Genomic DNA, 25,354 nt, shown 5'->3' on the forward strand with positions numbered 1-25,354 from the left:
AACTTGGCTCTAGCAGAAACTGAAGTTCAGTTTGAACCCACTGAAAATAGGAACAAAAACTAGAGAAGTCTTGCCACATAAAACCCTACAGTTTATGAATGGAATTTCCTCATGGACTTATTCCTTAATAATAATTACGTACTTTCTGAATATTTACTGAGGTGGTCAGCTTTCGACAACAAAATACTTCTTTTGCAAAAAAGGAGAAAGGCAGTTCCATCAAAAACTAGAACTACATGTAAACTGGCATAGGGCTGGAACATTCCTCACAACCAGCCTATTAATTCCAATGGTTACCTGAATGAAATGTAAAAATTCAAGATTTTTGAAGAATAAAAACTAGAACTTGGAATGCTATGCCCTGCTTTGATTCCAAGATTTATAACAGTTAGGAAATGGCTACCACTCTTTTTCACCCTTCTCTCTTAAGGAATACACCCCCACACCCCTAAATACATATACACACACACCCCTATACACACGTACGCGCACGCGTGTGTGTGTGTATATACAAGTGTGTGTGTGTGTGCATATATATGAGAGACTATTTCATTACATCCCTAAACAGAATTACTGTACTTCACTGGAATGCAACACAGAGAATGCACCTGCTGAAAGCGTCTTCTGAAGACCCATTTTTAGGTCTATATGCATTTCAGTGTTCAGCATACATCTTCAGCATCTTACAATCAATGACTGTAGGGCCTACGTGAAAGCTAAGAATCAAACCAGTCCCACCAGTTAAGATGGGGCAACTCTATTACTAAGTGTTTACAAACAGTGGTACTGTCTGGAAATGCTACTGGAGTTTGCATCCCAATAGTACCAAACAAACTGGAACTATTTAGACCTACGTCAAGGAGACACCCAGCTGTATTTGTACAAAGGTTCAACTGTACAACTTCACCCGCCCCCCCCCACCCCCCCTTTTTTTTTTAAAAATCATGTCCAGGGTTTACTTACAGATAATGATATAATAAAATAAGAGTTCCCTGCCTTTGCTGTAAAGAATACATTTGGTATCTGGTGAAAATAATGCCTTTTATAAACAGAAACCTTCTTTACTTACTTGAAGTCTGGTTGTGTCTATGCCCTCCAATATAGCTTTTTTGAAGTCTTCTTGTTGCTCCTATTAAAAAAACCAAAGCAAATTGTAAACATTATTACCACAAAACCCATCCCAAAAATACACACACAAAAAAAGATTTGTGGTCACACATTATACTTATCAGAAGGTCCAGAAGGAGCAACTCAGCAGAACACTGACATTGCAAATGGTCATAATGCAATTCTCAAGTCAGATTCTCCCCTGAATGAGGGGTAACTGCAAACGGTAACTTGCATTTACTAACTTAACAGCTACAGTGAGAAAACTAGCTTTTTTTATATATACTATAGCACTTGAAGGTCAGATTTGTTACAATTAATCACTTTCCATATAGTTATTTTTATTATTCTTTAAGAAAATGGAAATTATACATCATTTTAGTTTATGACAAGTTTATTAGAAAGGCCTTTTCTTCTTGGAAGCATAATGAACAATTTGTCACTTTTAAAAATCATATACACTATCATCTTGCTCTATAAAATATCATGTAAATCACTGAAATCTTCCTAAATGCTGATCTTGAAATTTATGCGTGTCAAAAGTTTCATTAAACACTAATTATGGGATACATAATTTTTATCTCAATTCACAGTTGTAGTCATCTCAGCTTTCATAACCTCAGATCTCGTTTAATATTTCATTAGTATCATACTATGAAGCAATAGTACTTGTGTAGTTAAGGTTGCATGAGTTTTCACTTGGGTTTTTTTTGTTTGTTTGTTTGGGATTTTTTTTTTTTGTTTGGTTTTTTAGGGCTTTGGGGGTGGTTTTTTGTTTGTTTTGGGTTTTTTTTAATCATAAACCCAGATACACATTCCTTCCAGGCTGCATTTTGCAAATTCTTTGATTATATTTGCTCTTAGACTTTTTCAAAACATATCGTGAAGTTACAGTTCAAAAGAAAAAAAATTATCCCCATTAACATGTTTGATAAAGTCTTCCATGCTTACCTCAATATCAGCACTTCTTTCTTTAATTTTGCTTGCTGCCTCTTTAAACCGCTGTAACTCCATGCTGTCTCTGTGACCTTTGACACAGTGAATTGAAAAACAGTATTCAAAATCAAAGGCAACCTCCAATGTTCTGACCATGCCAATAGTTTGCATCACCATAGCAAAGGGTTACTAACCATCTAAGTTCTGTGTCCTGTTTGCATTAGAGAAGACATTCCAAACACACTAAAGTAAAAATCAGTGTAACAAAATATGAATATGAATATGAAACTATTGCTTTTCCCGCATTAAGGCATGGATTACCACAATTCAAAAAGTAAAACTAACATTTTAAAATTTTACTCAAGTGTATGCTCCTCACATGAAAGGAACAGAGCAGTCTGAATTACAGTATTTTTATGTATGTATGACAAATGAAGGAAAAGCAGACAGTTTTCTGGAGGTAGCTTTTACAATATACCCTTCATCCTCCCAGTTGCAAGAAATACTTTTCAGAATTTTACCAAGCACGTGGCTTTATAACAAATGAAAATCTACTTGGCTTCACAATGGAAAGCTGCACTGTATCACAAGTTTTATAAAACGTGGACAGTAAGAATGAAGAGTATGTTCTAAATGCTAGAGATGTCAGAGGACCACACACTAAAAATCTGGCTCCAGTAAAATAAGTATAGTTAGTATTCAAAGTTATTAGTGGTGAAGTACATTTAAAGATTAGAGTTATACAATCACTGTCCATTATTTCTGTTTAGTCTGGCTTTCTGAATTTAAAATAAGTTTTCTTTTTTTAAACCATGAGGAAATTATAAACAAATAGCTAGTGAGTGTACAAATATGTAGATACTCTTCCTATGCATACACAAATCTAAAAACACTAGTGCATGCAGGTAACTTAGTAGAAATTCAAGTTTCACAGCAGTAGAATAAAAACTCTTGTCTAAAGATTTACATTTTTACATCCTCAACGAACCTTTGGAAAACACTGAGACATCCCTGAACAACTGGGGCAAGACAACACCTCTGCAGGCAACCAGACAATTCCAGATTGTGATGATCTGCTATACAGTAAGCGTACTTAAAGCATTATCTACTTTACAGAAATCAGTTAGTAAACCCACACCTGTGTTTTGCAATGAATCTGCCACTGTTTTACCGTTCAAATATGTAGGTAACTCTAACCAAAAACGCACACCTTTTTACTGTTAAGCAAAACTTGAGGGGAGGCATAATGCTGTATTTAATAAAAGGACTTTGGAAGCTTCCAAAACGACGGCCAAAAGATACATTAGTCTAGGCAACAGTGGAAGATCCCAGTTATAACAGTCTTTAGAAACATAGGAAGATCCCTCAGGTTGACACAGATACCACGAAGATATTTGTTCAGGATTCCATCAGCCTAAGAAGTCTTCTGCAATTACGTCAAGAAATAGACAATATTTTTAATTTATGCAATGAGAAGGTAGGAGCTTTATAATGAGCCACGAAAAGTTTGTCTACAATGCCCATACCAAGTTGTAGAGCTGCTAATTGTACAACTGTTATACTCAACAACTGGCTAAAGTTTTTCAGAAAAATATTGTCTATGTGACAGAATTATAAAGAAATGATAATTGAAGTAAAAAAAATTCAAGCGACATAGGGAAATTAGAGATGTTAAAAGCAAAAAAAAGCAGAGCAAAATGGTAGAATAAAGTCACCTGCAACCGGAATACACCCAAAATACCATACAATTCTTGATAAGTCAAACCTTGTGGCTTAGATTTGGTCCACAGTTTATGAAGTAGTCCCATAAGGATGTTAGAACATAAATCTTGGTTTTGTAGTTCCATTGCATGGACATGCTGACTTTTGGAAAGTTCATCTTTAATATTCAATTTTCCATGTGAGCCGCCACAGTTGACTGTTGACGTCAAGTTGCCAGTTGACAAAGAGAACTTCATTTGGGGGTAGTTCTTCATTAAGGTGACAGAGGACTGGTGATCACATTTGTCAACTCTGCAGCTGTAGTTATCATTAGTGTCACTCTCATCATGAATAAAACCACAATTAACGTATCCTCCATTTTCAACACAAGGTTGGGTGAAAGCAAGGCAAGCAGAGCCAGAAGCAAGAGGATAAGAGCAGCTAATAATGACTTCAGGACATTCAGAATCTACTTTGTTATACTTACCCACAAATGCACCAAATTCTACATTATTATCTCCTTCTGTAGCCTTAGAGAAAACAGTCTCTTCATGCTTTGCTGAAGAATCCAGCTGACTTTTGCAACTGGGCCGAGATGGAGTGCTAACAAAAAATTTAGCTGTTGGGGATGTTACATGTGGCATGCTGTTGGATGAATTGCCTAACTTTTTACTTTTACTAATAGATTTTGAGATCTCTGCAGCCTGTATTCGTTGGCGAAGTTCTGGAGGGGAAACAGCATTTGAAAATAAGGCACTGCCTGAGGAACCTGCCTCTTGGAAGTTTATTTCTTCTCTTCGGGGAACTGGAGCTAACTCCTGACCAATTGTCTTATGTTGGACTTCTTTTTCATCACGTATAGAAATGTTACAAAGTAAAGCATTATTACTTTCAAGGCCTCCTTGTGGAAAAGAACCAAAGACGTTTCCAATGCTGTGCTTTTTCCACACAGAAGATCTTAGAGAGCCATCCTCAATGAGGTTTTGTGCCAAATGTTTTGAAATGCTTAATTCCCGTGTGATTTCATTATGAACCTTGCTGGCTTCTGAAGCTTTCTGTGCAGTCAGTGTTTTCAGAGTATCCACAGTTAGAGCAGAGAGATCCTGTAGGTGACCAATCTGTGAATCTAAAGACTGTAATGACCGTTTTATGTAGTTGACACGATCACCAACTTCCTTTATCTGAATGCACATTTGTTCCACCCTAAGAAAAATCAAATTATGAAGTAGCTATAAAAGGTATTTTTCTCAATATGCAAAAGAAACATCTTTGCAACTCTTTCTGCCCATTTAAGGAAAAAAAACTCTGAAATTTCAAGATGGTATACACTATAGTGTTGGACTGTTTTGTAATACATTTGTACGTACTTCTGAATCACAGAATTAACACACACATCAAAAGAGGTCCCTATAGCACTTTTTCAAATTTATCAGTTTATTAAAACATCATGAGAAACTAAATAATACAATTGCCTCAGCTTACTGATTCCTGCTACAGATCAGGAAGCATCAATCACATTATTAGTTTCTGCATAGCAATGGAAAGACATAATCTAAAGTTTGCATAAATACTTATTTTCTTGAGCTGCATTCTACCCCCCTTAAAGCACATTTCAAAAACCTGCAAAAGTTCTAAACTTCTCTATTCAGAAATTTTGTTTGTAAATATTCTACCGTTCAAATGTGACTCGAATCCTCTCCTCACTTCCAGAATGAAATTTATCATCCTTTTCATTGAAATACATCTCAACACACAGCTCTTCAAAATCATGAAGTTTCTTTTGATCTTCTTCTGTCAGGAAGAGTTCTAAAGAGAGATTAAACAGTTAAGAAGATGCATATGTAGTGAAGTAGTACAGGTGCTGGAAACTAATAGCCACAACTTTACAACAGGTGTTAAAATAAAAACAAAACAAAAACAACAAAAAACCACAGTGCCACCTAAGACCCTTCCTCTCTCCTTGCTAGAAAAAGGTTCAACATCAAAGATTTCCTCTAAAATAAAAACCAAAATAGTAATTCTGAGAGGATCTGTGCACAATATCATCATTCCTTACGCTCCTCCCTCCAATCCCTTTTTCTTTGAGGAAGAAGCGAGATTCCTTAACTGGATTTTATCATCTGTGGAAAATTTTTTTTTTTTTTTTTTAATTTTCGAAGGGTTTCCAGTAAGAACAGAAGTTTTCCAGAAAGAAAGAAAATTATTCCCCCATTAATCCTAATAGGAAATCTAATATCTTTTTGTTTGTTTGTTTGTTTTTGTCATAAGTTAGTTTGACTGGAGATTTCTAGGGGCTGTGCATTATACCCTTCATAAAAACACTGGGACTTCGAAGAGAATTAGAGTCTTATTCAATATTAAAAACACAGAAAATTAAGACCTACTTCAATTTTCTTGAGAACATACGTTGTAACCAAGAACATAGCACTTTTCTGACAGTTTGCTTTAACCATATCAAAAAAGTTACTGCAATTTTTTGGATAACAACTGTTCATACTTGGTCCATCTGAAGTCTTGTCTGTCTTTCTTCTTTTACATATACAACAGAACAGGGAAGCCACGTGGCTAAGAATAATAAGTGGTGGAGGCAGAACAGGTTTTTCATGGTAGGCCATAATGAAATGATAGCGTTGATACTTCCACACAATGTTTGAAATTGCCTTGACTTGTAAATACACGTTGCTGAAAGGGAACAGAAAAGCATTAACAGATCAAGGTGGGTTTTGGTTTGGGGTGGTGGGAGGGAGTGTGTGTGTGGGTGTGGGGTGAGGGGGTGAGGTTGGGGTTTAGGGGTTTGGTTTTTTTTTTTGTTTTGGTTGTGTTTTATTAACACTTTGATAACAATCTTGAATTCTGAAGCTAGCTAAGTAAGAGACAAAAGCACATACTTGTCTTTTACTGCAAAATTATTTTAGTGGAAGTTGGAAAACACATTCAAGAAAACACCATGATCCACAGCAAGGAGAGGGTTAAAAAAGTCTCTCATCTGGTAACATCTCAGTACCTTTCCTCAGAAATAAACTACACTGAGATCAAATTTCAAGTTTTCCAAACAAACTAACAAAAATTATTTCTAATGAAACCCAGATTTTTATATCAGACCACATCAATTCTGCAGTCTGCCATTCTTCAGTGTTAGTGAGCTGCTTATTCCCATAAATCAAACACTTGCAGAGAACTGTAAAAGACAATTTACTCTACTACAATTCAACTCAACCAGAGAATGTTAAATGAATGTAGGAACAACAGTCAATATACAGATCCAGAAACAATTCTGTTTGCTTTCTAATAAAGAGAAGTTACAAAGTGCTTTCAAATTCTCTTAAACTTCCGATTCCCCTGGCCTCATTGATGTGACATACTACTCACATCACAAACTTCCCTACTTAATCATGGGCTTGCAGTTAGAAGGAGACGAAGACCAGCCTTAGAACCTGAAAATCCTTCCAGCAAATGGGATTGTTTTGAACTGGCATCAGTTCTTCTTATCTTGTCATCTTATTGCAGTGAAATAGAAACTTATCAAAGGATTAGCAAAAATTAACGATTACCCATATACCTACTTGAAAAATGCAATAAGGAGATTAACCATAATTATGTACTGTACAAAGAGGTAGACAGCTTGAAGAAACGGGGTCAACCATGTTCCTGGGCCACAGAGATGAGAAACTTTTTCATCAGAATTATTTGCACATACTGTGTTGGGAAAAAAAGACACAAAGAAAATACATACAACTTTTAGAATTCCCAGCAGGTACAGATTGGGGGGGGGGGGAGATCACTTGTAACGATTGCAACAACCAACTATCATGCACTGGTTCTGCAATTTAAAATGTCTCCATGCGTTTAGAATATGGTAGAAAAATACAGGAGACAAAGTTTCTGGTTAACACTATGGTATAATCATATTGTTGGATTACAAAATAGCATAACACAACCACCACAGCCAAAATTTTGGCATGACAGCTGTGGGGGAAAATTCCAAAATCTTGCTAGGAACAGCCTTGTGAGAAATTGTGATTATGTAGAGTTTTCATTCTAAGCCATTCAAGCTTTATAAAGAATAATGAAAAAGTCAAATCAAGAAGTTACACAGCTGCAACCCACAAAGAGGAGATAATCCAATGAGTGGAATCAATGTCAACAACACTAGGCATTTCATCTCATAAAATTAGAATTTCGTAAGACCTTGAGAAGATCCTATCAGGGTAAGTTTTTCCCTTACTCGCTTCAAAATTGCAGTGTCTTACCATCAATTTCATAGGCATACACTTCACCAAAAATCATCCAGTATGGATGAAACACAATATCTCTAGCAAGAGTCCAAGACGGTGCCTCATCAGGATACAATATTGCCTTCCTGGGAACACCAAAGCTAAGTAGTACAAGTGCCATAATCACCACAATGTAAAACATGTTGGCCACCTATTAACACAAAAAAGTCAGTTAACCCACAAGGTCATAATTATGATTTCACAACTTTAAACACTTTTGCAGTGACAGTGTAAGCTTGATTAATTCTATGTATTATATAAGGAACAGAGTCTAGGACACTTATATTTCAGTCAGAAAATTTTGTTAAATAACAAACCCGCTAAAAAAAATTTGTTTTTTTCCTGTCCTTTCTTACAGAGTATTTAGTATCCTTGGCCAAAGTCAACTGAGAGTATTTCCTTTGTAACTCAAATACCTATTACGTGGATGAGTAGCAGCTGATAAAGAGAAACATTCCTTCCTAAATGCGCTCATTAGCTGCACAAAATGCAGAGGTAGTTTTCCAAGGGCTGAAACACAGAACCTATACCTCTTGCAAGAAATCAAAGCGAGAAATGAGCAACTTGATGCCCTCATTTTTAAGGAATGACAGGGTTCAACTTTGTAGGAACCATTTCATAGGGGTAGAAAAACAAACACTCCTTCCACCTTCATATATACAGTTCTCAAGCCTTAAAAACTTTTTAAATATTTAGAATAGCTCACTGACAGTAAATCTAAGTTATTTATTTTTAAATTTAGACAATTTTAGTATTTTTTGTGTGAGAGAAGACAAGAACAGAGCCACAACCTGTTCCCAGTTTCCCACAGCACAAAATGAGAAGGTGCTTTAGGACACAAAACAAGTTGAACTCTTGCACTAGAGAGCGCAAAGGCAAGAAAACCAAGACTATAAATAAATCTCAGATCCAAAAGGAAAGCAATGCTAGATGAATCAAGAAAAAGGCATCATTATATTCATTCAAGTCTCTGACATCTAAGAACAGAACCGACCAGAGAAGGAGGATTTGCCAGCTTTTTACAGATATGTGACAGAGAAAGCTCCATTATAAAGAAAGCCGCCTAATCAGTGCTTGTTTTGAAACACATTAAGTTATATTCCAGCTAGCTAATTCTGCACACTGAGTTGCTGACATATTACACCAGGATAAGCCACCTTTTTCTAAATAAAACTTTGAGAAAAATTTGTAAATGGATGCAGCACAAAAAACATATTTCAGTTGGGAAAAAGAAGAGTAACAAAAGTAGTACTTACCATTTTCCCAATCATCATAACATAAGGGCCAGCCTGTTGATTTACAGCTAGAAAATCCAGTAATCGCACATACCAAAAAATTATATTGAGACAGTATGTTATTCTTCCAGCAACAAAGACATAATTTTCTCTGTACGTGTTTTCACCAAAATTCCCCTTTGCTCCAAATCTTAACGCAAACCCAATGAAGAAAGTGACAATGGCAACTGTGTCACTGATATTGAAGTAATCACTGAACCACACTTTAATCTTCTGATTAATCTTCCCAGCCTCTGACATAAAAATCTGCAATAAAAATAAAAGTCAGATCTGCTCACATTTATTGCACATGGACCAACACTGAAACATATTAATCAGTAACATTTTTATACTTGCAAAAAAAAAAATACTCAAACGGATAACTGTTTTACACTGAGGAATCAAAACCAGTGTTTAACTGTGTCAGCTTCACAATAAGGACAAGGAGGATGTATGTTTCCTTCTGTCTGAACAATTTATGAAGGAATTCTGGTTTGGGGGGGCGGGGGGGGGTTGTGGGTTGTTTGTTGTTTTTTTTTTTTTTTTCTTTTGAGGCAGTTACTGTTACAAAAATGAGCCCTACTTTCTGCCCATTCAGTTAGGCCTGAGGTACCAGATTAATGAACTTTCTCTCTCTCATTTAAAAATTCTTATAGAACTTCTCAAAAGTCTCTTGCTGACCAGCAACATTGTAGTTGTGATAGCTATCCTGTCTCAATAAAGCTTTTTTTGTTTTGTCATCTCGGTCATAGCGTAGTGGTACAGTTTGACTGACACTAATAAATAAATACACTTTTCACCCTCTGAAAAGTAAGGTTGTTTATTTCGTTACAACTTGCAGACAGTGAGTTACAGATACCAAAAAAAAAAAACCCACCACCACCAAACCCAAAAAAACAAAAAACAAACCCACAACAGCTGTGGGGTGGGGGGAGGTTTTAACAAAAACAAACAAACAAAAAAAATCAGACCAGGATGTCATTGCCAGTTCTTCAAAACTTAGGAGGAAAAAACCCACCTCCTTTTAATAGACCTCTACCTCATAGACCTCCACCTCTTCCCCATTGGAAACAGAAGAAAAGCAAGCTAAGTCCAAGCAGTAGGCCAAGAAACACTGGTATTGAAACTAGCAGCCTATACCAAAGTTTAAGATAAAGGTATTACATCATGTACTCTGATGCTTGCAGTTTCTTGAGTTCTCTTGTTTATAAACACAGTTTAAAGCATACTGTTTTAATTGACAAAGAAAAACACAGATTGTTACAGGCATACCTCACGAATTTTCTCAATTGCTGATGTGAAAATGTAAGCAATAACAATCCACTCTTGAACAGACGGTAATTCTTCCATTTTTACAAGAACCACAAATGTGTAGAGCATGAGGAATCCTAAGTATGCCAACTAAAAAAAGCAACGAAGATTATACATATAATTACTGAAGGGTTCTTTATAGATGTGCATGGAATCTTTTGATGTGGTATACAATAAAAGCTTCAAGTAGGATTACAGTACTATATTTACCCCTTTAAGCAGACAAGTTATTATTTATAAGGGGATACAAACATTTTCTTCTTAGAAGAGGAAAAATAGCTGTAATAAGCTATTTATTATTAGCAAAGCTTTGTTCTTATTACAGCTGTTTTTCCTTTAATACAAATTTTAGTTTCTATTACAGTAATTTAAACAAAGCTGTGCATGAACACTTTAGCCTAACAAATGATTACAGAATTCCTGCTAGCAACTGATGAAGTTAATTACTTAGGCCAGAATAAAAACTTTCATGCTAATTACTCTCTCAGCTTAAAAAAAAGAAAAAAGAAAAAAAAATTTCTCAAAGCCAACATCATGAACTTAAAAAAAACCCAAACCACAGAGCACTGCATGTACATAGGCACTTTTTCAAAATCAAGTATTTCTCATTTCCAGCTTAGCAAGGTAAGGGGTTTTCTGTTTGTTTTTTAAAAAGTGCTTAAGCTTTGATTCAGGTCACAGAGCTACATGTTGGGAAAAGAACCCAAAAATCCGGACTAGATTTCCAAATAAAATAAACATTACACAGAAGAAAACTCACCGTATTAAACCAAAACTTCACAATTGGTGCATGATAAAATGCATAAAATTTCTGTGTAATTGGAAGTCTTTTAGGTTTTGCTGGAGTCTCCATATCATGCTTTTCTGAAGAACTGTCCAAGATCCTTACCTCTTTAAACACATCCTAAAATGAAAGGACTGTTAACTTCACATACAGAAATACATGCTTTTAGATGCTCATTTTAACTCTTGCTTTAATTTAAAAATGTAATTATTTTAAGTTAGAAATATCATTTTTAGTATCTCCCTCTGCCCCATATTACCATAGGTATTTCATCTGCTGCATTCTGGAAGTTGTTTTCACTGTCATCCATTGCCATTTGATGTGCATCTTGAGATTGAGGAATATGTGACATTTCAGCCTTGGTCTTATATTCCAACAGCAGTATAGCAGGAGGGAGTAAAATACTCAGTATCACCTGGAAAATATGAAGACTAAGTGCAAATAGTTCACAGCTACATTAAAGTATCAGAATACATCAACACACAGAATATTCTCCGAAAATATATTATCTGAATTTCACTTGCTTGTTATTGAGGGAAAAAAAAAATGTAGAAAATAATTAGTTGTTATTACTTATATACAGACTTAAGAGGCTAAGATCACATATACAGAGTGTTCCTTGACTTGAAGGTATAGGAAAGGGGAAGAATCAACAAATTCCAGAACTAAAAGCCACTAGAAAGAATGTACTCCGAGCCTGAAGATCCAGAGATGTTCTGTTTACACTTTGCTCTTTAATCTACTCCCAGAAACTCTGGAACTGTGTACTGTCAAGGTGTATTTAAAAAGCATATATGAGTTGAGGTTGTGGTTTTGGTTGTTTGGGGGGTTTTTTTGGGGGGTGGTGGTGGTGTTTGTTTTCGGGGTTTTTTTTCCAACTTATGGTAGAAAAATGAGCTAAGGTATGGATGAAGAGAATAAGTGAAAGCTAGTTATTGTCATTAGCCTGTTACAAAGCAAGCAAGAAAATGGTTAATCAGTTATCAAACTGGATTTTAGTAGGTCACAAGTTAAATGATGCTTGTAGATATTTTGTAGGAAAGTTTTAATTTCATTCTATTCCTAGCAACAATTAGGTTTTGGTACACCATCTGAAAGAAATATGCAACTCCCATTTTGGTTCAATTGATCTATATCACAAAGGGCACCATTGGAAAACCTATCCCCGATTTGCCTACCCTTGTTTCATTCTGTGCCCTGCTGTTGTGCAGTTTCTTCCTCCAAAATAGGATATACACAAAGTTTTTCTACATCAAGTCTTATGTGCTGCCTGTAAAAAGCCAAAATGCATGAAACTATATTCTTACAGCAGGTTTTCTGTCTGTTAAGGTTTTTTACCACTATGTTTTTAGTAGTGGATTAGTATTCACATGACCTCTTTAAGCCTCTGATTAAAGGCTACTTGCCTGGTTTTTGCCTTCTATATTTCTGTACCTTATTTGAAAAGATAATAGAGTGTCAAAAGAAGAGTTAACAATAAATACCTCCACAGTTTTGCTTATGTTGTAGGACACTGTTTTACAGGATTTATTAACATAAGCTATCATTGTGAAAGCTTTATACTAATAGCATTTAAACACATGCTTTCCTTCCATTTAAACATAAATTCCATTGATCCTTTTTACACCAATAAACTGCGACAATGCTTACTTTGTACCATGAATTCTTCCTCATGTTCAGCCTTCCCATCCACATATCTGATAACAACATCTGTGTACAAGTATGTGCTACAAATGGACGAAGCCTTGATGACACTGCTAGCTTCAGACAAGTTGAGTTGCTCCAGTTTTTAAGCTCATAGGTTAGTAATTTCATTGCCATAGTTTCATCTTGTCGGAAGGACTGTTCTAACAGTTCAACTGCCAGCTGACCGAACTCACTAGAATGAAGAAAAAACAATGAAACAAAATCTAGTATCTATAGAAATGACCTTGAGTTTAGGTTGAATTTTTTTGTACAATCACATTTTCAGTAGTACAACTTGAAGGGACTATTACCTGTTCCTTCTGTACAGATACACTGTACAGTAATTTGTAACTACAACATGTGAATCTGTGACTTCTATTAAAAACATATGCAGGCTACAAACAGCTGTTAGAACATGCAAGGAAATTACATGGAAGTCAGTAAATTGCACTTTCACTGTCATTTTAATTTAACTGTAAATCATGACTTATAACAGCTCAAGAGAGAGAGCAATATCTAATATAAAACTGCTACCAGAGTGCCACTTAATCCTTTTTGCAAAAAGGAATTGTCTTCAAGTGTGCTAATAGAACAGTTTGGGTTTTGTTCATATATAGCCCACTACTTTGACTGTAAATTTCAAGAAAAGATCTTTAACTATATAAATGTAATTTACTTGGAATACTGTTTCAGTTCTTCTGAAGTATCATCAACAAGGTCACTTTGTTTTGCTTCATATGCCATTGAACGATACACTTTGCAAGCAACTAAGGCTTTCGCCATGGACTCCTCCCCATGCTGCCAGAAGAACAGGGCCATCTTCTGCCTCTTCATTAACACCGCCCAAAGTAACAGCTCGTTGAGAGGATAAGCAAAACGTCTCGTTTCAGGATCATCTATGTCTACTATTTCATCTTTGGTTCTTTTCTTTTTTCCCTCTTCTGCACCAGTGTCAATCTTTAAAATAAAGTCAGAAAGTTAAATTTTAAATCTCTAAATTTGGTCATTACATAACTTGAAATAAAATGCTGAGTGATCCAGTATCAAGTTATATATAATTATAAAAAGAAAAATTAATTTATTAAGACTTGAAAAGCACCAAACTTTTGTTCAAAAACTTCAGTTGAGTCCAATTCATTTTAATAACTGGGAGACCGAATTACTTTGATTCATACATCAAAAGAAAAGCAGTAACTAATATACCTACATACAAATGAGGGAACTCATGGACACACATGGCCAAACCTTGCTCCATCTACAAAGCCATGTGAGTCCCCCCCAAACTGCTACAACTGTGCCAAAGATAAGCTTTTTGCTCCCTAACATATCAAAGCTTATCCAGAAGACTACTATACAGAAAGTTAAACACTCTTTACAGAATCCTGTAAGCATGCTAGACGGTTTATAAACAAGTACAAAAGCAAGGCTGAAATTCCAGCTTTACCAAACTCAGTAAAACTGCTGCTACTTGCGCTTCAGTGGCACCTGGGTTTCAACCAGGTTCTCCACTCTTAACTACTTAAAATAAACCCCACCATGTTCCCCTCACACATCTGTACCTTTGGTTTGTATGGCTGTGCTGTTTTGATGAAGTGATTATGGCGCATTTTTTCTTTCTTGTCTGCCCTGTTACCAAAAGACTCATGGCTTTTACACATCTGAGGAGTAGTATTTGAAGGATTTCGCCCAGATCGCTGTAACAAGAATAAGAAGAAGGGGTTTGGTTTGGTTTCTTTACTCTTACCTACTATGTATTATAAAATCATCTGTTTATAGCTGCATACTCAGTTGAGCAATTATACAGCTACTTTGCTACTCAGTGATGAACTTATGTAATGGCAACAACCAGAATTTTCACTGGATATTTAACAAGTTTTTTGTTTGTTTTTCTTAAGAAGTCACAAAGTAGGCAGTTACACTTGTTGCTTTACAAGAAGCTAAGCTATATGCATCCAAGCCCTAGTGAATCTGCATGTTTAGTGCCCACTCTTCCCCTATGAGTAGGAAAAGAAGTAATAACAGAGGAGGAGTTCAGATGTGGTAGAATAAGGAGCAGGAGAACAAAACCTTTTGTTTGTCCTCAATCCCAGAAGAGCTACCAGCTGCCCTCATAGGTCTTACTATTGCCTTTAAAAGAACGAGTCCACTGACAAGAACAAAACAATATGCATCCAATTTTCCTCCAAAATACATAGCTGTTTTTTTTTAATTGAGAACATATGAATCAGCATGTCCTGTTATCCAACTGCCACATACCCGATTGTTGCCACTGAGACTATTGTATATAGCTCTAAAGCGTTTTCTTGTATAGGTGCATCTATAGGTTCCTCCCATCAGATATTCAATAACCAGCCCCACATCAATCAGGTTGATTTTATATCCTGGAGGAAGATTTCCCTAGGAATACAAAAGGTATTTTTAGTTTTGCAAACTATAATCTTAAACTTGCTTAGAGTGTTCCTACATGTCACATCACAGCTCTAAATAAAAAACAAATTAAACCTTTCATGATCAAAAACAAACAAACAAAAAACCATCTACATGGCTAAATATTTATCAGTTTCAAAAAAGACAAGGTTATAGCTTCTTTTGTGTATGATCTCCCCTAGCAGGGTGGATGCTCATTCTGGTGGGGGTGGGGTGGTGTGTGTGCAGACTTTTTTGTCTATTGTTTTTACAGCCAAAATTACTCCTAGCTGGGAGTCTCAGCTTTCAATCCCCCCAAAAAGCAAAGCAATCACAAGTAAGATGAAAAAGACAACACTCATCAGGTTTAACATCTTTCTGGCAGCAGGGCACTAAGCATACAACAGCAAGTACTGGAAACAACAGAATGACTGCAGAGGTAGCTTATTATTTACAATAAAACCTAACTAATAAACCTAAGATTAAATTGACAGTCAAACATAAGAAATCATCAAAACTAACACTGCTAGTTTGACAGATATTTACATTTACAGCATACCTGTTTGACATCCCGAACAAGATGAAAGAGTGTTGGGTTAGTTGGGCCTTGTTTCTTTATAGAAAAAGAGGGGGGAAAAATTTGGAACAAGAAATTAGAGTGCAATGACAACATGAGAAGATTACAGTAAAAGCAAAATATTTTTGCATGTTGGCTTTTTGCATTAAAAAAAAATTTCCCCAGTTTTTAAACAAACAGTAGCCATCAAATAAATGCAAATATTTCAAACTACTGTATTAGCTATAGACTATTTCCTTCTTTGTTTCATTTACTTCTGTTTTCATTTGGGACATAATTAATACACTCATAGTTTGTCCAAAAAGAAAAAAACAAACCAAAACAGAATGCAAACAGCAGCATTATGGTTTTTTTATATTATTAAAATATAATATTATAGAGACAAGTTTTAACAAATAAACATTTTAATTTACAGGAACACATACAGACTGATCTTCATGCTTGCAGTATTGCAGGATCCATAGTAAAAGCTCCCTTACTTTTTAAATCTTTAGTCTGAACATTCCCTCTTTTCACAAAAGTGGATTTTTCTTCCTTCTCTGATTTCTTGTGAGTGCATGAACTGTTACACTTTTAGACATACGGTTACCCTAACTCCCATACAGAACTCAAAAGCACACCAAGTGCGTAAAAGCAACAACATCAAAGGTTAATTAAAAAAAACAACAAATAACAAAACCTGATCACATGGGCTCCTTTACAGAGCTTTATTAGCTAAAGAATTCCTTCTTTTTTTCTTTTTTTCAAAAGCAGACCATGAGAATGTTAACATAAGCCTAAGTCATATTTGTGTACTACTCACATTAGCTACTTTTTGGTGGAAGGTTTTTTGTTTTGTCCTGTTAGATATTTAGTGTTATACAAAACTACTTTAAAATTCTTAAATCAACACCTATGGCAACCAAATTTTTCTAAGTAATATTTATAACTATGCAGGTTCACAAAATAAACTATTTTTACAAGTCTTATGATAATATTAACTGCTATAGACAGAATTCATCTTCTGAAGCCCTAACAATAGTATCTATAGACCTTATATTTTGGGCACAGGTTTCACCCATCTGACTTTCTCTTGTTCTCTTCCCCACTGTGGTTTACACATTTCGTATGTTCCACAACAAGGCTGCAATTTTGCCTTTAGTATCTATCCCCAACATCAGATGCAGATGAACAACCTGCTGACGAACTATTTCTGGTATCATTTCTGAAGAGCCAGAAAGCAGCTGTGGCACTACAAAGCAGCCAGACAGCATGCACTTCTCAACTCTAACCTCACGCCAGGAAGCCTTCCCTATCGACACCCCATGGCCTTCAGACTGGTGCACACATCCCAGTATACAACACGCTGAGCAACTAAAAAGCTGTTCTAAAAGTAGCTTAAAAAGCAATAATTTACTTACTGTGTTGTAAAGTTCTTCCAGCCTCGGAATTGTAAGAAATTTGTGCATGCTTACTCCATTTTCAATCAGAAGTTTCACAAATGCAACTCTATCCATCACAAGGGCATCTAACATAGCCTGTTCCAGAGAGCCAACCTACAACAAGTAACAAGGTAGAGCCCAGAGAGAACCAGTAAAATGGGGCATCACAAAAGTAAGTGTACTTAGATTACATATCAACCTCATTATTTTACAGGGCTGGGGAAACCTTATATGTCTATAAATACAAAAATGTCACCCTTGGTTCAGCAAATCCCCTGAACTTCACACAATTACAGGATGAGAGAATATTCTGAAGACTTAATCCACAAGTCTTATAGTCTTCCATAGGTACCTCCTACCGACACAGTACATGGGACTAAGTAGACATTTGGTTTAATGTAGTTAAGCTGTTCTCATAGATTGATACGAAACACAAAGACATAAAATGTTTAAAGCACAATTTGCTTCAAAAACAAATGCTCAGAACCATCATTGCTATCAACAAGCCTTACATTATGTACTTCTAACTGCACACTCATGTAAGATTGTGTTTTATTTTTACAATAATATGGGAAAAAGGCAAGATACACAATGTAGTTTTCAAACTAATTTGCAGACCACAAGAAACAGACATTTTGTCCTCCCCCTCAAAACACACTGCAGTGCTGCCAACAGTAGTTAATATACACATTTTACTAGATGCTTCCTAAAAACTTCCTATGACCATGCAACTGTAAGGAAAAAAGAGCATCTGACTAACATGAATTCAGCTTTCACCTTTTGCAATGTCTTTTCTCTTCTAGTTATTAAGAACACCTAGCACATTTCTAAAATTTTTGGTCCATTTTCAACTACACAATAACAAAACAGTTGTAAGACTATGCAGTATGCAAAAATTACTGTCCTCAAAATAAATGTGTCAGTATTCTACAGTGTCTCTCTACAAAAGTCAAAAGATTCATTCTTTACAGTAAGTTGAGTTTCTCTCCTAGAAAATATCATTCTGCTTAATCCAGACCATTACATACCAGCCATTGTTGCCCATAAACAAAAACATGATTTTTGGCTATGTCAACTCTATCCCACGCAAGTGTAAGAACAAGCTGGTCAAATGCAGATGCATTCGTGCCTTAAGAAGCAAAAACAATGAAAAAAATTTAAAATTAATTAAAATATAAGATAATAAACATTCTTTCTTCCTAAAAAGGCCAAATCAAGCAATCCACCACAAAGTCATACAGTATATTTCATCATTTATGACACGTTATGGTATTATACAATGAGAAAACATAGTAGATAATTGTTTGCTTAAAACCTAAAGATTCCTACAGATTATAGTATTTTATAAATAATCCATAATATAAACACTAAACAACTATAGCTGGGGATTCCAAATGCTCTTAAAATTAAAAGTCTCACCTTTTAACAATGCTGTAAGTATTGCAACATCAATGTCCTGATGTTCATCTGACCCAATATGAAAAACTGTAATCTGTCCAAAATGGTAAAATAGGGAAAACATATTTTAAAGTTATTTTCAGGCAAAGGTGATTAGCTCCAGTCTTTATGTCAGGCATTGAAATACATTAAAAAGTTATCTTATCTTTGACACAATTTAAGCCTATGCTCAATTTAAATTTACTTTTAGTGTGCACTCTCTGTTCTTTTCCTAACCGGGTGCCATACTAGACAAACTTTTATGAGAAAAAGCATAGCAGAAACCCTTTACACTCTTCAATTTGAACTTCTTTTTCCACTATGATTACATTCTCTATTGTCTATAAACAGCACACAGTATTCTGTTTACTGCTCCAGGTCATTCTAGATTATGAGATTAACCTGACAGCAAACATGTTTAGCCGAATATGACAATTTTAAACCTTAGAACAGCACAATATCATGTCCAAATGAGACACCAGTACCTGAACTCAGGCTACATATAAAGCTCTACATATAAAGTGCTTTTGCTTTAAGCATGCAGTGATAGTAGACCTTTGTTAGTACAATCATAATTAAAAGACCAAAAAAAAAAAAAAAGGCAAAAAAGTCTCAAGGTTTTCAAAAACCAAAGCAAGAAAAAAGGACAGCAACCCAAATACAAAATACATACACACTATAAACAAACCAGAATCCTCTCATCTGAAAACAAATAGGCTTGGAAACAATGACAAACTCAGATTACCACAAATAATCACAAGAATTAAGTCTCCCTTAGCCATGAGATAAAGTATACACGAAAACTGTGTTTTACTATTTTCTAAAACTGGAAGATCCACTATGTCCAGAAAAGATTTTTGAATGACTCTTGAACATATACAACATTGAGCTACAATTTAATATTATACTCACAAACGCATGCACCTTGCATAAAAATTTTTTATGGCAAGATCTACTTACAAGTTCTTTTTTTTTCATGCATTCCAGCAGCGTCTGAAACAAATGAACTGCTTCACTTTGACCAAAGTTAAATGTCTTTTTGATGGTTGAAATTATTTCAGGCTCAGCACCCTCAGGAACATTTCTGAGATTGAAACAAAGAAACAGGAAAACATATTGTTATACATGAACTGTAACAACAGCAATGCATTTAATTAGTTTCAACATGTCCATTCAAAGTTCTGCTCTTTATAAGCTTATTACTGTTTCAATGGCAAAACCCCGGGTAAACTTTAGAAAGAAGTATAGGTTGCTTAATCAATGACTTTCTACTACTGCCTCCTAAAAGTAACTCAGCTTCTCTCCCTCTCCTTCCCATACCCAGTTCTGAGATACTCTAAACTAAGAGATTTTGACACAAAATACTAAGTAGTCACCCCTCTGAATAAGACCTGCTTCTGAACTTGCATGGACAAAGCTGTTCAGTTTACCGCTACATTAGATCCCTCCCTCCTGGTTCTGAGGCAGTCCCTGCAACAAGGACCCAGTATGTTTAAGGATTTATGCAAGTCTGACAACTAACTAGAAATCACTAAGTATTGTGGAGCCCAAGCACAGCCCTTTTATTATTTGAAACTACACTTAAAACAGACAAGTATTTTCTCCACTACACAGAAGTACGTAAAAAGTTCAGTTTTAAGACTACTCAGAAGAAACAATATAGAAACTCTTTCTGATCCCTTTTCAAGGAAAGTTACTACTATGCAACAGCTAACTGCATGAAAATATTTCCATTCAATGTAGTCAAGTGATATTTTCAAGCAGTTTGGTAACATACTATTCTTTATGTTATTCTCACATCTCTGGAAGGTCTGGTCAGCTCTGAATTCTGTTGAGCAAAACTCTGTTGTGCATACTTAAGAACAGTCACATTTATCACTTAAGTTATCGTGGCTTAGTTAAAATTTGAAGTTGAAGCAGGCAGAGCATTTAAACTGAGAGTTGGGTCCTCTGGTTACAATGGTGTAACAAAATTACAGCACATAACTGAAGTTACACACAAGATGTTTCCCTTAATTTAGGATATAGGTGTGTACACTTTTCCTATCCTTTTTGTAAGTATTGCTAAAGCAAGCATACGCTACAGAATTTGGTGCAACTGGTACAAGGCATGTGGGAGGAACCTAGAACTAGAAAAGAAGTTTTGGTCTTTAGCCAGAGCTATTATTGCAGCCAACCTGGAAAGCTGCATCACAGGCAAGATTATACTCTCCACTTTTAACCTTTGTCTTTCCACAGAAAAAGCTCTTGCACAAATTCATTAAGGAATGCTCTCAAAACCCATCTATGTATGACTGATAGTTTGGCTAGCAGCGCTAGGACTTACCCTCCCTCCTCCGTTTGCTTGTGAACATATGCCAGTATGTCTGCAGCTCTACCAGTTCCTTCACATACCACCACCGGCACAGGAGGACTTTCTTGAAGGAAGTCTAAAACTGTGAGTATGACGTTGGGGCCACCTTCAAATACAAGCGCCACCACAGGCACACCTTGGCCAATTCCTATAAAGTTGCAAATAAGTAATAAAAACCAGACAATGTTTTAAGTGTATAGGGAATGCGAAGATTGATTTTACATATTTAAGAAATCAAGTATGTCCTTTCTATTGAGTAAATATTAAAATACTGCCTGCCAGACATTTTAACTGTTGCTAATGCACAGTTTCAAGCACTGTTTATACTTTGGGCTGGGGGGAAAGCACTGCAAAGAAGCTGATAAATACAATGGAATACAGTCTACAAAACAGAAGAGATTCTTCACAGAAATATTCCTGAACTAATGCAGAAAAGTGAGTATTTTTTCTTTAGAGAACTCCCCTTCTACCTTCCCCACAAATAGTTTCCAAAGATGACAACATGTATACAATTTGAACATAGTTACATGGAAACCCTCTACTGACAGGGAGTATTGCAAAAGCATTCCTAGAAGAGAAAAAGCACACGTGTTGCTCCATAATTGGGAAAACACCAAAAGTAGTCATGGCTTCTTTGCACAAACACAGATTATCTTTTACCAACTCAATTGCCATATTGTGAAACTGCAAGTGATCAGTGTCAAAACCATGAATACATCAGACCAGTAAGGCCTGACAACATCCTAATAAGTCAAGTGACCTACACTTGCTTTATCAAAGCAAAATAGACAACTTTACTCAAAAGAACCCTCCTCTCTGGTCCCAGAGAAATCCTAAATCTACTAGCAATATCTAGGGTCCAAAGCAGCAGTTGAAGTTTGCAAAACAGTCATTCAGACTTGAAACATAAACAAAAGACTAATTTTTCTTATTTTCTCATTCGGATGTTTGGTGCAAGTACCTTTTTCATTAAAGCGTAGTAACACTCAGCCCTCAGGCATCAGAATTACTTACTTGCATGGATCCGCTGCAAATTAATAGTTTTTTCCAGCTCTCTCCGCAATTTAACTTCTGCTCCATACTTTCCAACTGTTCCATCATCCACCAGAATGAAATGGGAATGGAGGTTATTTAGGACGTTTAGTTTACTTAATGGGTTTAACAAGGTTTGATATGGAGCAACCACCTAAGTATAAACACACAACAATGTCTTTTACTTACAAAGATTCAAATTTGTTTCTGTGAAACTTAACTTTTTATCTAATGTCCTGGTTTCGGCTCGGATAGAGTTAATTTTTTTCTTCCTAGTAGCTGGTATAGTGCTGTGTTTTGGATTTAGTAAGGGAGTAATGTTGATAACACACTGATGTGTTAGTTGTTGCTAAGTAGTGCTTATACTAAGTCAAGGACTTTTCAGCTTCCCATGCTCTGCCAGGTGCACAAGAAGCTGGGAGGGGGACTCAGCCAAACTGGCCAAAGGGCTACGCCATACCATATGATGCCAGGCTCAGTATACGAACTGGGGGGAGTTGGCCGGGGAGCAGCAATGGCTGCTTGGGAATGGGCTGGTCATCGGTCAGCAGGTGCTGAGCAATTGCATTGTGCGTCACTTATTTTGTATATTCTTTTATCATTATTATTATTATTTACCCTTCCTTTTCTGTCCTATTAAACTGTCTTTATCTCAACCCACAAATTTCTTCCCCCCCCCCCCCCAATTCTCTCCCCCATCCCACTGGGAGGCAGGGAGTGAGCAAACAGCTGTGTGGTGTTTAGCTGCCTGCTGGGTTAAACCACAATATCTAGACACAAGAACTGGTGGCTCAACAAGAAGCACTGACACATATAAGCATGCCTTCAGTCAGGATACACCAACAGCTGCAGCTCTTAACTTTGTGCAGGAAAGCAGGTAACTGTATCACAAAATTCTGTTCTGAAGGATAAGAGAGAGAAGATTCTTTGAAAAGGTGTCTTTAGGGAAAACTTGTGACTACTCTGGCAAACAGTAGCATTGAAGACTCCGCATCAAAATTTTTCAACTTATCATCCTCTGTAAATGTGAATTCTCTGTAATACTTTAGCATTTTTGTTATCTGATACAGTAACATCAGTAGGGGGGGAAAAAGGATTAAGTACTCGAGAACAAGTTCCTCCTCTAGTGCATTTGCATTTTGCAACTTGTTTACACTAATGATCTTACATAAGTCACAGATGTCAATGTATCTTCATATTAAAGCAAGTATTCCAATGATGCAAAGCAAGTGAAAAAACATGCTTGAGCAGATTTGTCAGAAAATAAGTCAGATATATCATTATTTCACTTAGGTAATTTATCCTTACATCTCTTCCAACAAGGTCATTTCTGTTTTCAATCACTCCCCACGGAGCAATCCCAATAGTGCAAATCTTTCGAGATGATCTGGAAGCATGTTCTCTTAGAGCATCACCAACATGTTTTGCAACACCTGTTTGTGCACAAAAAGATTTCAATTTATCAAATGTCGCATCTTATTAAGAAATACAACCATTTTATTGGTTAACTGGGCCTTTAAGGATCTGGGAACTTATTTGATACAACACCAAAAAAAAAGCACCATACTACATCTACTAGAAGAAAACAAAGTATTATGTATCAGTAATTCAACAAAACAAATATTAGCCTAGTAAGAACTAAAGAGTTTCCAGTACATTACTGTAGTTCTTTTAATCGCATTAAGTTTCTCCTCTTGCAGTTTCAAAAACAACAAGAAAAAAAGACCAACCCAACCAAGCCCCAAAACCCCCACCTTTGTGTTTTTCCTCTTTGCAAGACAAAACAGCAGCCCACTTCCAACTACACATGTTCAAAACGTATTATTTTCATTTCACTTGACCAAACTCACTCAAATTTACTTTGCTTTAAGATGAAGCTATGCATCCATTAAATCTTCTGCCTCTTATAAACCGTAATCCAGTTAACTGTGCGCATTCATTGGTACTTCTTTACCTGTGTTCACTCCTCCAGTTATAATCCACGCTCCTGTTGTTACTGCAGCTTTAATAAGACCTTTGCCAAGCAACTGTTTGATGCGTGGGTGAAGTTCAAATTTCTGCATGCCCCCATGTACAGATATAACAAGCTTCGGCAACTCCATCTGCCATTCTTTGAGCATAAGTTGCAGAATAGCTTCAGGCTTAGTGTCATATGACAATCGCACATACTGCAGGCACAAGAAGAGAGTTAAAGGTTCTTAAAAGACATCATCACAGAATCACTGAGTAAAAAGAAGAACCAGGATGTACTTCAGGATATATTATCCTATTCCTGGCTATGGAAAATGTAATTCACTTTCTCAAAACACGGCAGATGCAATAAATGAACAAGCTTACTTTATGTCCTCCAGAATTAAGGATAACACAGTTAACAGTTTTGAAAGCAAGTTTTGGAAAGGGAACAACTATAGAAAGATTATGTTATTCCATCCTACTGGCACAGGGACCTAAAAAAATGAGTCTTTATGAAAGCATTGGATGACCTCTAAATTAGATGAAATTCAGAAATATTTATAAAAGTTCTGCCATCTACTGGGGAGAGGCGTGCATGTCTCTTGCAAAAAGTTTTACAGAAAGACAGCTGCTTGCTTTTCTTCCCTATTCCGGGTGGGAAGGAAAGCTACATTCTTTAACAGAAAACTTCAAACCTAGCAGCTTTTTAACTTGCTATGTTTAACAGCATAAGATTAAGTAGATGGTTGATCAGTTAAAAATACTGCTGCATCTTTAATACGAGCTATTCAATAAGCCCTATCTGAATCAAGTTCTAACTAAAACCACATCACTATTCCAATAAACTGGTTTTAGCAACCCCACTAACACTCTGCAGAAGTAAGCACAGAAATGAGTACAGGCAGCTTGCTATTTCTGTACTCCTAGAAAAGAATTTGCAGCAATTTTAAGCTATACTAAGCATACAAAGGAACACATACACTGCTATTACCAACATGAAAGAATTCTGCTAAGAGCCTTTCTCTCCACAGAAATGATCTTGGGGACTCTGCCACTGCATAAAGAACACAGCTCCCTCATTCAAGCACTTCAGTTTGGTCAT

At 36.0% G+C, this 25,354-nt stretch overlaps 1 protein-coding gene across 3 annotated transcripts in view; it reads right to left on the reverse strand.

Annotated features, from left to right (window-relative positions):
* TRPM7 (transient receptor potential cation channel subfamily M member 7) overlaps positions 1–25,354 on the reverse strand; it is a 64,924-nt gene that overhangs the window by 12,875 nt on the left and 26,695 nt on the right. For all 3 annotated transcript variants that reach the window (XR_012043697.1, XR_012043698.1, XM_072869247.1), the window contains exons 5-28: positions 24,254–24,467; positions 23,608–23,732; positions 22,282–22,453; positions 21,241–21,415; positions 19,875–19,998; positions 18,897–18,969; positions 18,506–18,606; positions 17,457–17,591; positions 16,039–16,092; positions 15,330–15,470; positions 14,633–14,767; positions 13,750–14,030; positions 13,038–13,266; positions 11,647–11,802; positions 11,364–11,507; positions 10,565–10,693; positions 9,275–9,559; positions 7,995–8,169; positions 7,308–7,440; positions 6,242–6,426; positions 5,418–5,550; positions 4,232–4,947; positions 2,059–2,135; positions 1,070–1,129 (exon numbers count right to left, since the gene is read on the reverse strand). Coding sequence is in view for 1 of the 3 variants with exons in the window: in XM_072869247.1 (XP_072725348.1) it covers positions 1,070–1,129; positions 2,059–2,135; positions 4,232–4,947; positions 5,418–5,550; positions 6,242–6,426; positions 7,308–7,440; positions 7,995–8,169; positions 9,275–9,559; positions 10,565–10,693; positions 11,364–11,507; positions 11,647–11,802; positions 13,038–13,266; positions 13,750–14,030; positions 14,633–14,767; positions 15,330–15,470; positions 16,039–16,092; positions 17,457–17,591; positions 18,506–18,606; positions 18,897–18,969; positions 19,875–19,998; positions 21,241–21,415; positions 22,282–22,453; positions 23,608–23,732; positions 24,254–24,467 (4,152 nt within the window). In the remaining 2 variants the exon portion in view is untranslated. The remainder of the gene's footprint in view (positions 1–1,069; positions 1,130–2,058; positions 2,136–4,231; positions 4,948–5,417; positions 5,551–6,241; positions 6,427–7,307; positions 7,441–7,994; positions 8,170–9,274; positions 9,560–10,564; positions 10,694–11,363; positions 11,508–11,646; positions 11,803–13,037; positions 13,267–13,749; positions 14,031–14,632; positions 14,768–15,329; positions 15,471–16,038; positions 16,093–17,456; positions 17,592–18,505; positions 18,607–18,896; positions 18,970–19,874; positions 19,999–21,240; positions 21,416–22,281; positions 22,454–23,607; positions 23,733–24,253; positions 24,468–25,354) is intronic.

Source organism: Ciconia boyciana, chromosome 8, assembly GCF_034638445.1.
Source record: "Ciconia boyciana chromosome 8, ASM3463844v1, whole genome shotgun sequence".
Classification (NCBI taxonomy): Eukaryota; Metazoa; Chordata; class Aves; order Ciconiiformes; family Ciconiidae; genus Ciconia; species Ciconia boyciana.